Source organism: Dermacentor andersoni, chromosome 4 (assembly GCF_023375885.2).
Source record: "Dermacentor andersoni chromosome 4, qqDerAnde1_hic_scaffold, whole genome shotgun sequence".
NCBI lineage: Eukaryota > Metazoa > Arthropoda > Arachnida > Ixodida > Ixodidae > Dermacentor > Dermacentor andersoni.
In genome coordinates, this window is record NC_092817.1 from 21,264,495 (window position 1) to 21,278,942 (window position 14,448).

Here is a 14,448-nt window from a genome sequence, read left to right on the forward strand (position 1 = left end):
GATAGATTGGAAGACAATGTTGAGTCAAATTGACAACCACAGTCAGTCGTAATGGTGGAAGGGACCCCATAGCAGCTAATGCAGAGTGTGATGAGTGCTTGAGCTAGACTCTGCCACTATGTCCAGGAGGGGCATCGCTTCAGGCTATCTGGTGAACCTGTCAATGCAGGTTAACAGGTAGCAACGGTTCCCGCAGGAAGGAAGGGGGCCAACAATATCGACGCGACGTGCAGATGGCTGAAGCGGATGTTCGGGGACAAGAATGTGCCAAGAGGAGTCGCAGTGTGGCGATGCACTTTAGACTGTTGGCAGTTGAGGCACGCGGATTGATACTGAACGTCTACACTGAATGTCTACATTGATACTGGGCCACACATAATGAGAAGTGACGAGTTGCTGTGTTGCGCGAATGCCAGGATGAGTGAAAGAATGGAGGAATGGAGTTTCGATGACTCACTGGAGTGAAAGGTGGATGAAGGATTTGCTCCATGCTGCTGGCGCCTTTCATGACAGCATTGTCCCAGTGCAGGCAATGCCATCAGCTGCGGGGGCAGAGTGCATGTGAAAGTGTGGCTGACTGCGCTTAATTTGTACCGCTGATGTGAAGATATTGTCGACATGGCATAATTTGGAATTCTGATAATTCGAAAAACTCTGCGGCCTCTTTCCTTATAAAAAAAAAATCGATCAGTGACTGCTTATTTACATAAAAGGGCGAATTTCAATACAATGAAATTTCGATATAACGAAGCAAGTTACATATTTTACTTACTTCGTTATATTGAGGTTTAACTGTATTTGAAGGCCCATCTGTGATCTGCATCCAGTCAACAACCCATTTTTCGGACATGACATAATTCGGACGCTTTTGCAGCCCTGCCACATACCCCAAAGAGCCAATGTAGTAGGACGTCTGCAATTTTGGATGCCGAACCCCTTTGTCACTCGATTTTCTAGGCTTTTTGACCGCACGCCTGAACAGTGTTAATCAAAGCCACCACCACCACCGCCATTTTGATTATCTCACAGCTTTGAACCAGTGCTATTGCACACCAGTCTGCTGGCAGCCGTGGTCACCGCAGCAATGTTAGGCATAGCTGCTTTGAAGTTTGCTGCCAACTCCTGTGAATTCTAACTGCAAGAACCGTGAAACGGCTATTTAGAACAATATTTATCCCTCACAGGGACCACTTGTCAGACAACTTGAGCCAACGGCGAAGGTTCTACACGTCACTAGCTACTGTAATGTTGCGTGCCATAAAAATGATAAGTAAAAACGCGCAGGGAGCCAAGACCAAACCGGAGCAAGCAGAGTAGCACGAACCCAGTTTTTTCAACTGGGTTAAAAGGATTAGGAAAGTGTCCCCTTGCACGTGCTTGCTCACATTACCGCGCACTACGCTATGGCCCCCCCCCCCCCCTTCTACCGTGTGCACGATCACGTGATCTCCCACACTTGGAACATGGGAGGACAGCGTGCATCAAGCCACCAGCCTTCTTGGCTCACTCTTACACGTTTTCCCTCGCATCCACAGCAGATGACGCGGAAGGCGAGATCTCATTACACTTGAACTTTGTATGGAACCTAGGCTCCTTCAGGCACATATTGTCGTGTAGTGATGGAGGAAAGAAAAATACGAAACCAAAGATGGTTTTGGGTTTCTACACTGTCCTGTGCAATTGATCAGGTGCTATACTTAAAGGGGGTGCTTTTTAGGTTGAACTCTAGCATATTCGAAGAAATTTTCGGATCCCTTGGAGTTCAAATTAATGAAATTCTACTGGACTTAAACATTGCCTTGTGGCCAGCTACAGTGCCACAGCAGCAAGAACTAACCTTGATGGGAATTGGACGGTCAAACTTCACTTCTGCCACGTCGGAGTAGCAATCTTCCGGGCCAAACGAGCCCTGAGCTTCACTAATCTGTTTCCATCGTTGCATGTGAGGAAGCTCCCCACCAACACCGCTCTGCAAACACAGGCAAGCTGATCAGCACAAGTGATTCTGCACAGCAGTGACTGGACACACAACACACTCTTTGGCCACATCTGGCCCTTGCACCAATAAACACTACTAATCAATCAATGGACACACAACACTATACACTGTAGAGCTGGCTTCCATTCATAATTTTTCAAGTGCTGGTGTCAAGTACTGCAATGATGCACGCAATGTTTTGCATTACGTAGATGTCAACTACAGTACAGGAGAAGGAGGAATAAACTTTACTCTAGTACAGCAGATTTATGAGACCTAGGCCTCTCCACCCAATGACGGCCTCAAGCCCTTGGGCCCTGGTGGCACCTTTGGTCTGCTCGATTGCCTTAAGTTGGTCTTCCGGTGCACAGATGAGGAATGAGGTCTCCCACTGCTCTCTGGTTTTGTGCGTTTTATTCTGTGTGGGCGTCCAAATAGATTCTGGTAATTTTTCTTTTTTTTTCTTCAGGTTGTACGTTTTCCTGGTTGTAATATGTTTTTTCTCGTTTTTTTTTTTTCCCCACAACATATGAACGAGGTTATGCTGTACTAGTTCTGTAGGGTGTCTACTGCCATGTTATTCACTCCAAAAGTAGATACAGAACATGATTCTGCTATCCAAGTGCACTGGCACGTGGGCCCAGTAGAAATTACCAGATGCAATATGCTCGTGTGCAGACACAGCAGTGATATGCTCATGCATGGGCAACCTTAACAGGCTGAGTGCATCGGTGTATCTTGGGTTGCATCAGACAAATCATATCACAAGACATCTTGATCTCAGAATCAAGTTCTACTTGCACTCAACACTCATAGCATACAATGTTTATAATATGAAACAAATAATTTGCAATCTGTGCTACTGGTGTTGTGATATAAAGAACAGATGCCTTAATTGATTCCTCAGCGACACTCACATCATCAAGGAGTTCGAATTCGTACTGCCATTCATTGCCAATTCCACCATAGATGCAAGCACCAGCAATAAGCACTCCAGGTCTATCGACGCTGAAGCAGATGGCATCCGGAGAACCATTTCCAGTGTTCCATGTTCGGTTCTGGCAGACTCGTGAGAATCGTGACGGAGTGCAGTGCAGTGCTTGCCTGCTGGTGCGCTGTACATCCACCTGAAAAATAAGTCAGCAATTTGCAGTTGCAGCACAGCATGGATAAAATTTATTTGTTAAATTAAAAAAATTGCAATATTACAATGACTGACCCCTTGGTTATTGTAACTTAGTCACTGCAAACAGAAATTATAAGTACCCATCTCCTGAATACATTTAAGAGAAACCCATGTGACCAAAAAAAGAGCTTCCCCTGTACCCTTGTAAAAAAACAGAAGAAATAAGGGAAACGCCTGAACTATACTAAGAAGCTTTCCTGCAATCTGAAGTATTCGGCAATGTTTCACACGCATTCATACTTTCATCATAGCTTGTGCTAACCACACACACACCTGGCAAGCAAAACAAATTGAAATAAAGTGTGCAACTCACCGCACAACCTATAGTCTGAGATGAAAGTTCAGCAACCACAGCAGAAAGAAAAGCACAGGTACTGGACACAAGCTTCACTGATGGTTTTTCTGCCTCCTGTGTAAGAAAGTAATTACAAAGAAGCAGTATGTCAAAAAAAACCAACAAAGGAGTGCAAATTTCATAGTTAAGACATCTATGTGAAGCCAGTACAGTCTATGCTTGTTACAACAGACCAATAATACAACAGACTCTGAGATATAATGGACCATATTTCAGCCTTAGTTTGTTCTACCTATTTTATTTATGCAACGAAAGTCGCTTTTAATGGACCGCGCTACAACAGACTATCGGCTACAGCAGACTGGACTGAAAATTAGCAGAAATTTTTTTCAAAATCGGGTGTACAAAACATACTTTTGCCGGGTCGACACGAGCTGACAACTGACTTGTGAGGGTCAGCCGACAATCACGGCTCAATATCACGCACACGAGGGAGGGAGGAAGGCGGGGCGGAAACACACCGTCTTTTTTCGCGCGTGAGGCAATGGGGGCGGTAAGGGAAAAGAGAAGAGGGTTCTACTCCGGCGGCTGCTGCTTACGACGTGGCTGCCATACAGAAGCGAACTCTATCTGCAACGTGGACAAAGTGCGTGCCCGCGCAGGCCTAGTCTTCAAAGCGATCTGCGATGCGGACGAAGTGTGGCCAGTGCCGGTAGCTTCGTATGCACTGTGCTTTTGACGTTTAGTTCATGTTGAAGCGAGAGACAGCACGAAGGTCGATTCGATATTATGGAATTCAGATAAAACGGACATTTTATTGCAATAGCAACTACATGGACACTCCAGGCACATTTCTGTCGTCAGCGTAAACGTCGGCGTGGCTGTGAGGTTCCGCATGAGTGAAAGCGTGTGAGGGTGAAATGTCATTTACGTACGATTATGAACCGGCGAACGCGGTTCAATCTGGCATGTGCGAGCGAGGAACGCGGCCCAGATGCGTGCCTTCTCCTGTGACGCCCGAAAGGGGGGTGAGGTGAGGGAGGGGCGTCCTTCTTCGGCGGCTGCTATGGTGCCTTGATGTCCTCCTCGCCCACCGCTCCTTAGAGTGGAGACAACCGCGGTGTCTACTAGGGCATTGGCCACGCGAATCGCGGACACCGTAGCAGACGCCTTCGGCAAACACCAAAGAGACACTTTGCCGGCGCTCGTGTGTCTTGAAAGCGCTCTACGACGTGGCTAACGTGCGCGCCCACGTGGGCCTCATCTTCAAAGCAATCTGCAATGTTTGCAGAGTTCACATAGCGCCGGTAGCTTCATATGTGCTGTGCTTTCGACGTTTCGTTCACGCTGAAGCAAGACATGCATGAAGGTCAATTCACTTGCTGCTGCCGCGATTTCCAACTCCAGTGTTTTCACAGACAGTTTCCGCTGTCATCGAGCGAGATGTGTTCATGTTTACCTGTGCGCACATGACACCGTGCTGGTTAATTTAGTTAAAACACATTAGCGGGCTAGTTGGTTTGAATCCATGATAGAATGTACAAGTGCAACTGAACAAGGACGTAGAAAGAAGCAGATACGCAAAGACAACGCTGTCTCCGTGTGTCTGTTTCTTTCTAGGTCCTCATTGAGTCACGCTTACACATTCTATGATTATTAATTTGGTTAGTAAGCAAATGTTTATAAGGTTACACGGCCAATAAAACTACTATCCTTACTTCATACATCTACTAATTCACTATCCCCATCGGTGCTTTGCCTTTCCGGTGTAACTGCAAATTCTTTTTGACAGATTATCAGGGTCTGCTGTATCGAGAGTCGACTGTATTTCAGTATGTTTTGCTTACGATGAGAGAAACCAGCCTTTCCACTTACGTGCTTCAGTACACTCTGTACAGGGGCAATCACGATACTCAGCAGACGCTCCAGGACATCTCTGAAGCTGCAATTATCAGTATGATATCCTTCCTTCTGTAAAAGATTTTCACATAGTAAGATCAGCAAAGGGCCTAAAAAGAACACCAAACAACAGCATCTGGAAGTAGTGTACTTGCTCTGACAAAAACAGAAATGTTCTGCTTTTCGTGTTTGTACACCACTACCACCACGAGAAATATAGTTCAATAATGTGGCTGTTTGGGCGTGTTGGTAAGACATGACAAAAAAACTTTAAAGCACGCAACCAGACAAAGGATGGTGAAAGAAGACTGGAGACAGACAAGCGCTAACTTGCAACAATTTTTTTTTTAGACCCATGAAGAAGTATATAATGTTTTTCTTTTTTTTTGCACGAGAATTTCCACTGAGCCACTCTTAACACCACCAAGCCCTTTATTCGTGTAAGCGCTATGACTCAGTTGCAAAGGTTTACGGCACACAGGCATTTTGTAATAAGCTAAACTTTCATTTAGCTTTTCATGAAGGCATTATGTGGAAGTTTTTAGGCTCTGGAGAGAAGGAAGCATTAGTGTGAGTCTATTTGTGTCGCAAGCCATGCAAGCACTGAAGTTTATCCATTTCATATTGAAGACTAAAGATTATTTGTTCTGCTACATATGCACTCTTGAAAAATGAACTGATCATGACTGTTGCTAGAGAAGAAAATAGGAGAAAAATTGGTCATTCTTCCCTTAAACAGACAGGGGATACCCAAGTGTTCATCTTTCTTTGGACTTCGTATGAAATTTTGGGTAAGCCTCCATGGTTGTTATTCAAGTTGCCATCAGAAATTACTGAAAGATTCCGGTAGACATCAATTTTATTGCTGATCCTTGCTCTGTAGTTTGCTAAGGCCTTTCAGACATGTTAAAAACAGCATATTGCTTGAAAACATTAAATGGGCATTCCTTTTAAATACAAATAACTATACTCTGTAATGTCATGTGTTATACCGTATTTACTCGCATAGTGAAAGCAGCCCCAAAGTTTTCAATCAAGAAGTGTGTTTATTTTTCTCACATAATGATCGCACCCAGAACTTGCTGCCGTGAAGTACGAGACACACGGTATGATTTGGCGTCTGATATGGCTTTCGGCGGGTGCAATTCTATCCAACGCTGTGTCAGACGCCGAATCATACCATGTCTCCTACTCTTATTGCGATAGCAACTATATGGAGGCTTCCAGGCACATTTTGCCGTCGTCGACATCGCCGCGCGCCGTGTGGTGTATGTGCAAGTGAAAGCGCACGAGGGAAGGCAACGATCGTGGCTTAATCTCGCGTGCCATCTTTCGTCATGCAAAAGGCCCCAGGGTAGAGGGTAGGAACGGTGGCTTTGTACTCTTGCAGCAACTGCGCATTGCACAACCACGCCCGAGTGGCGCCAACGATCGCGCTTCAATCTCTCATGTAAAAGGGAGGAAAGAGGGAAGGAAACACGTCGTCTTCTATCGCGTGCACGGCGCCGGGAAAAGGGCAGGGAGGGGTTGCAGTGTTTTACTCCGGCAGCAACTGCGCATTGTGCGACCGCGCCGTGCCCTATCTTCCAAGCGATCTGCATTGGGAGCTGAGTCAATGGCGGCTCATACCTTTGTGCATGCCGCATTCTTTCCACTCAGTTTGCGTTGAAGCGTATGTTTGCAAGTTTAGACAGCTGATGAAGCTATTATCCTTACTTCGTGTAGCTGTCTACACATTTGCTGTCGCAATCAATGCTTCCCATTCCGGGCGAAGCTGACTTCTTTAGAGGCGGCTGCGGAAAGAAAAATTGCTGAAAATTTTTACCCGCATAATGAACACAGCCCCCAACTTTATGCATATTTTTCGGGGAAAGAAGTGTGTTCATTATGCAAGTAAATACGGTAATATGCTGTTGCTGTTTTGTCACAAACAATAACAAACAATAAAACCTTGGCAAGCAGCATGAAGTACTCCACACAGCGTAGTCTCTTCCCTGAAGCAGTATGGTTAAAGGAACATTTTCTTTTCGTAACCCTTTCAGGGTGAATGACGTAAATATACTGCACCAAGAACAAGCCCAAAATGGTCAATGTCGTATATTTATGGCGCCGTCTGTACGTTTAAAAAGTGCACCAATTTCCTAACTTTTTCTTGCCTGGCATGTGCTGCCACTATGCAGGGATACAGGAAATTTTTTTCTCGCACCTCTTTCCCTCTGTTTTCTTGCATGGTTTGTTTGCTCCGGCACGTCTATATATTACTGCTCGCACATTGGTGCACGTGCGGGTGCATGGCGGTTAGTTCGGGTTTTGTTCAGCGGGCAGTTTGGGCTTCTTACGCTCACAAAATCTCATTACTAATCGCTCAAAGGGTGACCGCGTGTTAATCGCTCATTTGTTGCTCACAGAGGTGTGCATACGAAGGATGCCGGCGTGCATGCGTTTCCTTTCTCCTTCTTTTCTATTTATTTTTTCTTTTTGAGACTCATGAAAACTAATTGCCTCTGGTTGGTGATAAGATGAAGGATTAGCGGAAGTTTGTCAGACGTTTTGCTTTTCTGATGGACGCACAACCACACAGTTTTCTTGAGTGCGCTCACCTATGCAGTTCGATTAGGCTGTGGACGTAAATATTAGTGTAAGAGAAGGAACATTTGAGACTTGCGAAATATTCTCGTGTGTGCATTTTTCTAAGCCTTCGAACTAAGTGTATAACAATGCAACAATTCTTTAATTCTTATAAGCTCATTTCCTATTTTATTGTTGTTATTCATGAATAAACACTACATATATACCAATGCAAAATATATTTTTCTCACTTTACGGTCAACCTAGAAAAACTACGGTAATTTTCTTTTTCGAGATAGGTCCCTCTAAAGAATTTAAATCTGCAATAAAAAAATCAACCCTAGGCAGTAACATATGCCGAAAAAAATCGACCCTGAAAGGGTTAAAATTCGTCAGGTTTTACATCCAAGAGCCACAACCTTGCTATGAAGAATGCCACTGTGATGGGCTCCGGGATTAATTTTTTTCAACGCAAGGTTTTATAATGCACACAGAAAGCATGCTATATGATCACTCTTGCACTTCAGAGGAATCAAATCAACAACATTGTGCTCAGCAGCAGGAATGCTACAGCACATGAGCCATTGTTACAGAAAACTGTTTTGCTTGGCACTAAACAAATCTACTAAGATAAATAGGGGTGCGCAAATAGACATTTTTGACAATTAATAAAACACAAATCAAATAATGCCAGATCCAAATCAAATATAAACCAAATCCAGTCGAAACTCGCAATAACGAACTGCTGTGACAACGAAATTTACACGACAACGAAATATCTTCAATTCCCCGGTGAATGCCCATAAGATTCAATGCATTTTGCACCTCTCAACAAAGAAATGTCACTGTACTACAATCCCGCATCAATGACATTCCCTGGAACGTAACCCCGCATATTACATATTCGTGCAAGGCTAGCAGGCTCCTAAATGTGCTGAAATGCATTTGCTTTGCACTAAAATTGCATAAAATACCATCACATTACACTTGCGTAGGCGCCACCATTTTTGTTCACAAGAACAGCCAAGCACCAGAAGCGATCACGTGCGCTGGAAACACATCATGGCTGCCATCTTGTTTGTTGATTGCCCATTTGAAGTGGCATGCATGTTGCTACCAGCATGTGATAACGGTTTTTGCACATCTAGTGCAGTGCATAATGTGCGCGCTGTTAAGAAAAATGCAGCAAAAGCAAAGAAATCCATGTCCCATCGATGTGGAATTGCTTATGGTGCTTGAGATGGTGGTCGCAACATGGAGTGCCACGCATTCGGCCGTGATTGAGCAATCGTCTAGGAATACGCATCCCTTGCTTCAAGAACGCTGGTTTTGGTGCCACCCAACAGGCATCCCATGAGGATTCAGCGCCGGACATAGATTTGAGCGAAGGGGCCGTAATCTTGATCAAGTGCCTTTGGGTATATGAGATACGATCACTTTCCCACTCGACACTGGACGCGTCGGCGTCTTCAGGTGACAGCATGCGCTGGAGAAATGCTGGCGCATCCGTGGAACACTGTTGCTCTGTGTCCAGTACTGAGTTATGCAGTCTCACAAAAGCGATTGTATGTGCGAAAGCAATCGACAGAGAATACTGCTCCACAACAGTGCTATCAGTGCTGATTGATGCATGCAGCACACTTTGTACTGTTGGCAATGCAGTTCTATGTGCTCGAGCAAAGCTTGCCAAAGTAAGCTAACAGAATTTTGACAGTAAAGTTTCATTCTGTGGCGCATTACCTACATGTGCTGTCTCATTTCACAACAACAAAATTATTGTGAAAGCAAATTTTTTTCACACTCCCCACCGATTTCGTTATTGTGAGGTTTAACTGTAGTGCCAGACATGAATCAAATCAAGTACTGAATATGTTTTAATGCGACAGCGTTAAGGAGCTCGTGTCACAGAAAAACCGGTGTCGTCGGCGTCGGTGTCGGCGGCGTTGGCCGTGAGCGACAAATTCCGGAAGGCACTTCATAAATAAAAAACATCTTGCAAGATGGCGTGGTGGCAATCGAATCAGGGTCTCCAGAGTGTGAGACGGAGATGCTACCACTCAGCCACGAGTTCGATCATTCAGAGTGGGACAAAACCACCTCTAGTGATTGCGGTGTTGCCTTAGAAATGTGCCGTAGAAAGTTATACTGCGGTGTATATCGGTAATTATGACCATGTAAATTACAGAAGTCGCAGTTTCACGAGTAGCGAAGTGCGTTTCCGCTACGTTTCTTCTGCGCTCTGCGCACACGCAGAGCCATCTTGCGGCAAACACAGATGACTCCCTCCTCGCAATGTACGGCACTGCCCCGACACGTGGCGCGCCACTCGCCCCATGATCGCATCCGCCTTCATGGCTCGTCGCGGCCCGGCTGTTCATGCCGACTGCGACGTTTGGCTGGTGTAGATTGTTTGAGTAGGCGGTCCGAACGGGGTGCGATAACAGTATCGCGTTCCACTTTTGAAGGCGAAGCTTAAGCGTCCTCCAATTTTTTTTTAATAGTTTGTGAATAATGCACAGCCTTCAACTTAATTGTATTCACAGCGATGGAAGGTTTTTGTCATTACACTGCACATCATGAAGCATGCTTTATTAAAAGCAGAAAGGGGGAATTAGGAACAACTAAAGAGATTGTTCGCAAACTCAGGGCTCTTCAGAGCATACACTGTCATCCATTATTACATAATTATTCGTCATTGCACTTACATTCTTCAACGATCTCATGGTTGCGTAATTACCTGTCATTACGTAAGCAGTTCACCGTCGTTGACGGATATTCATCCGATTTAACTGACATCTCCTCCGGTGTTCCCCAGGGCAGCGTCTTGGGTCCATTACTGTTTTTAATCTACATGAATGACCTGCCATCTAACATTACTTCAACCATTAGACTTTTCGCAGACGACTGCATAATATATCAGAAAATTAGCTCACCCTCTGAACACCTTGAACTTCAGAACGACTTAGACCAAATCACTAACTGGTGCTCATCGTGGCAAATGACGCTGAATCCTCACAAATTCAGAACTGTGACTTTTATCCGCAAAATGACGCCTTCAGCCTTCCCATACTCACTAAATTCTAACCCTTGTGCGCATGCGACTTCGTACAAGTACTTTGGCGTACATCTCACTACCAATTTTTGTTGGAAGACTCACACTAATAACATCACCGCCAAAGCATCGCATACTCTTGGCTATCTGAAACGTAATCTTTGAGATGCCCCGTTAACCACTCGAAAACTAGCCCATCAGACTTTTGTTCGTCCTCAACTTGAATTCGCCTCGCCCATATGGTGACCGCATCAGGCTTATCTAATACAATCACTAGAACGAATTCAGAACTGCGTGGTATGTTTTATAACCAGGAAATATGACCGACAGACTAGCGTTTCTAACCTGAAGTTCTCGCTATCACTCCTGACACTAGAGCTGCGAAGGAAGGTCACTTTGCTGTCTTTTCCACAAAATAATTCACAGTAAGCATCCTACTAGCCTTCCCCTTACCGAACCACATCGTACATCCCGTCGTCTTTGTAATAGTCACAGCTTTATGCGCATATTTGGCCGAACCACGGCTTTTAACTAATTCATCAGTGCTTCCGCGTGCCATAAGCTACTGGAACGATCTTCCTGATCGCATTGTTGCCATTTATGACTCTGCAGTCTTCAAAGACCAAGTACTGCTCTGGTTTTGTTAGCTGTTTTATTCACTGCCTTGTACTTTGTTAATCGCCCCTTTAGCCACCATTTCAATGTTCCTACAGAGATTGCACATACTGTGTAATACTTTTGTGGCCTTATATTTGTAGCTTTACACTTGTCCTTACTTATCTGCATCCTGTGAAACTGTTACCCATTGTATAATGATGCATGAGCTGCTTTTTTGTGTCCTTCATTTTCTGTACATGGCCCCCTCACACAATACTCCTATTTGGAGCCTGTGAGTATTTTGAATAAAAACATATTACATAATGTTTTCAAAGGTAATGTTGTTGACCTGTTTAATAACTGTGTATATATTTGCAACCAAACCAGATGTGCACGTTGTCTGCACTAATGGTAGAGTGAAAAAGAAAAGCACTTTTCACTTGTTTGAATGGTCTAGGCAGATGGTGTCGCCATTGTATAAAGTATGTTGCAATGAAAGGTATTCTGATTTATTCCAAATCCATAGGTCCTGCTTTTATAAATAACACCCAAAAATAGCAACTGCTGAGTGTCACGTCTAAACAACACTTTATTGCGAGTGACCGTGTTTAGCCTGAAAAGTCTGGCTGCACGAGCGATGTATCACACTCTCGTATGTTTTGTATACAGTGGTTGAGATGAAAGTTATCGCATTTTTGCTTCAAGTTCATGCTTGACTGCATGCAGTCAACAATGGAAAGTATAAGAAAATTATTCACATCTTCAAGTGGTGACTACTCAATTTGAGGACTGAATGAAAAACGACAATATTTGATTCATTATTCAAACATTCCGAATAATTGCACATGCCTAAAAGACGAACCGAAAGCGATATGAATGACAAGACATTTGAGAAAGCTTGCAGTCAACTGCACCCACCAGTGTCTTTCGTGCAACCACTTCAACAAGCAAGGGGTACACAGTGGATGAGTCAGCAACATCAGGAAGCTGGGTTCCAGTGCTTGGGCTCTCTGGGGAACAAGGCCCCTCAATGCAGGGCCGAGTCTCTCTGTCCAAGCTAGGTGGTAGCAGGCAGGTCAGCTGAGCAGCAGGGGAACAGAGTGAAGACAGAACAGCCGCCAGAAGTCGGTCACCAAAGTCTTGACTGCTGCACCGGGCCTGCAAAGAGATGAGTGGGCAACAGCAGTGAGGTTGCGCAAGTGAAATTGTCAATTAGGCAGTGAAATAATTACCTATGCCCAATGGAGAGGGGAATAGAGGCTGTCATCTAAAGGAGCCAAACAAGGGAGACGAGCCCATTACCAAGCTCCATGCGGGGTGTGTGCCCCTAAGAGGTGCGTTGGATGTAACACAATGGCCTAATTTTTCTTTGGCACTTCCTTGATTGTATTAAATCTGTTTATATGAAAGGTATGTGAATTGCAGAAATTAAGGTTTCCACAAAGTAAAGTAATTTCAATTCTTTCAAATTAACTGCCTTTTCCTTGCTAACTAAACGCTTGGTTTTCCGTCAGAAAGTTAAGAGAATGCAGATGGACATAATATGCATAGAGAGTCCTGTAGTAACACAGATAGATTTTAAATAGTGCAAGCTTTTCATAGATACTGCTTTGTCCTGCCAAGGAAGATGCAGGTTCTAGATGATGAAAGGTAGAAAACAGGTCATTTTAATCATGCAGAGTTAGTAATTTTAGATAGTGAACATTTTTATAAAATAAGTTATAGATCTGGATATAATGTGGTAGTAACATTGACAGAAAAAGTGCACTTGTCAACAAGTTAAACTACATCACTTAACCAGTGTTAATAAATACCATTTTATGTGTAATGTTACAGTCATTCTAATTCCACATAGCTTTAACAAAAGTTAAGAAAGTGCAAGAAAATGACAGTATGCATGATATTGCAACATCAAGTCTAGGCTGGCCTGTAATGAGGGCATAATTGATCCATACAGTCTTGTGTATTTGGACCTTGAGAAGCACTCTTGCCAAGTACAGTAAAACCTCATTAATATGTAGTTGGCGAGGAACATGGATCAGGTATGCACTAAACGATGTACTAATTAACCAACAATAACAGATGAGCAGCTATAAGCTTACGGAACAAAAAGAAAAAAGAAAACATGCTAATTCTCTCTCAAAGACACACATGCAGACAGGTTTTATTTGCGAGCAGGCAGCAAAAAAATCTGCGATTTTCACGTGCCGCTATGGCAGCCTTGCAGCTACAGTGGTATCTTCAAACTCAGCAAGGCCGCAAGTCAGTTTTTCCATCGCACCCCACTTCTCTGCAACCACTCTCATGATAGTCAACACACTAGCTGCGTCGGATACCTAAGGGTCATCATCCTCATCGTCATCAATGACGACAACGTGGAAGCAGGAAACACATCGTGGATACTATGTTTTGACGTCACTATCGTTGGCAACTGCAGTCCAGGAAAGATCTGTGCACTGCGATTTCACTATCTATGGTCTGCATACATGACATTTCACCAATATCACACTTGTATGTGCCAAAAAATAAAGTAAGTACTATGCACTAACCGTTTGGCATGCATTAAGCAACTAAGGCTTAAGCAGTCGGCCAATACATTAGGTTCAATGGCAACAGGACTGGGGATTCATCGCGACTATATTTAAACCCAAATTACTTATTAAATGGGTACATATAAGCAAGGTTTTACTGTATGCCTCTTATCCAGACCATTTACTCTGATACAAGGCCAAAGGTTCAGATAAAAGAGGGAAGTACATCTCAAACTATGGACTGATAACAGTGGTACACATTACAATAGTGGCACACAGTGAAATGTTACACGTCATATGTGAAAAAAAAAAAAATCTGGGGTGTTACGTGCCAAAACCACA

The 14,448-nt window shown here is 44.0% G+C and overlaps 1 protein-coding gene across 1 annotated transcript in view; it reads right to left on the bottom strand.

The window, feature by feature from the left end:
• The window catches only part of hiw (MYC binding protein highwire), a 266,470-nt gene that overhangs the window by 148,022 nt on the left and 104,000 nt on the right, over positions 1-14,448 (bottom strand). Inside the window, exons 32-36 of the mRNA XM_050182883.3 lie at positions 12,494-12,733; positions 5,335-5,430; positions 3,478-3,573; positions 2,896-3,105; positions 1,838-1,969 (exon numbers count right to left, since the gene is read on the bottom strand). Of these exons, the coding sequence (XP_050038840.1) occupies positions 1,838-1,969; positions 2,896-3,105; positions 3,478-3,573; positions 5,335-5,430; positions 12,494-12,733 (774 nt within the window). The remainder of the gene's footprint in view (positions 1-1,837; positions 1,970-2,895; positions 3,106-3,477; positions 3,574-5,334; positions 5,431-12,493; positions 12,734-14,448) is intronic.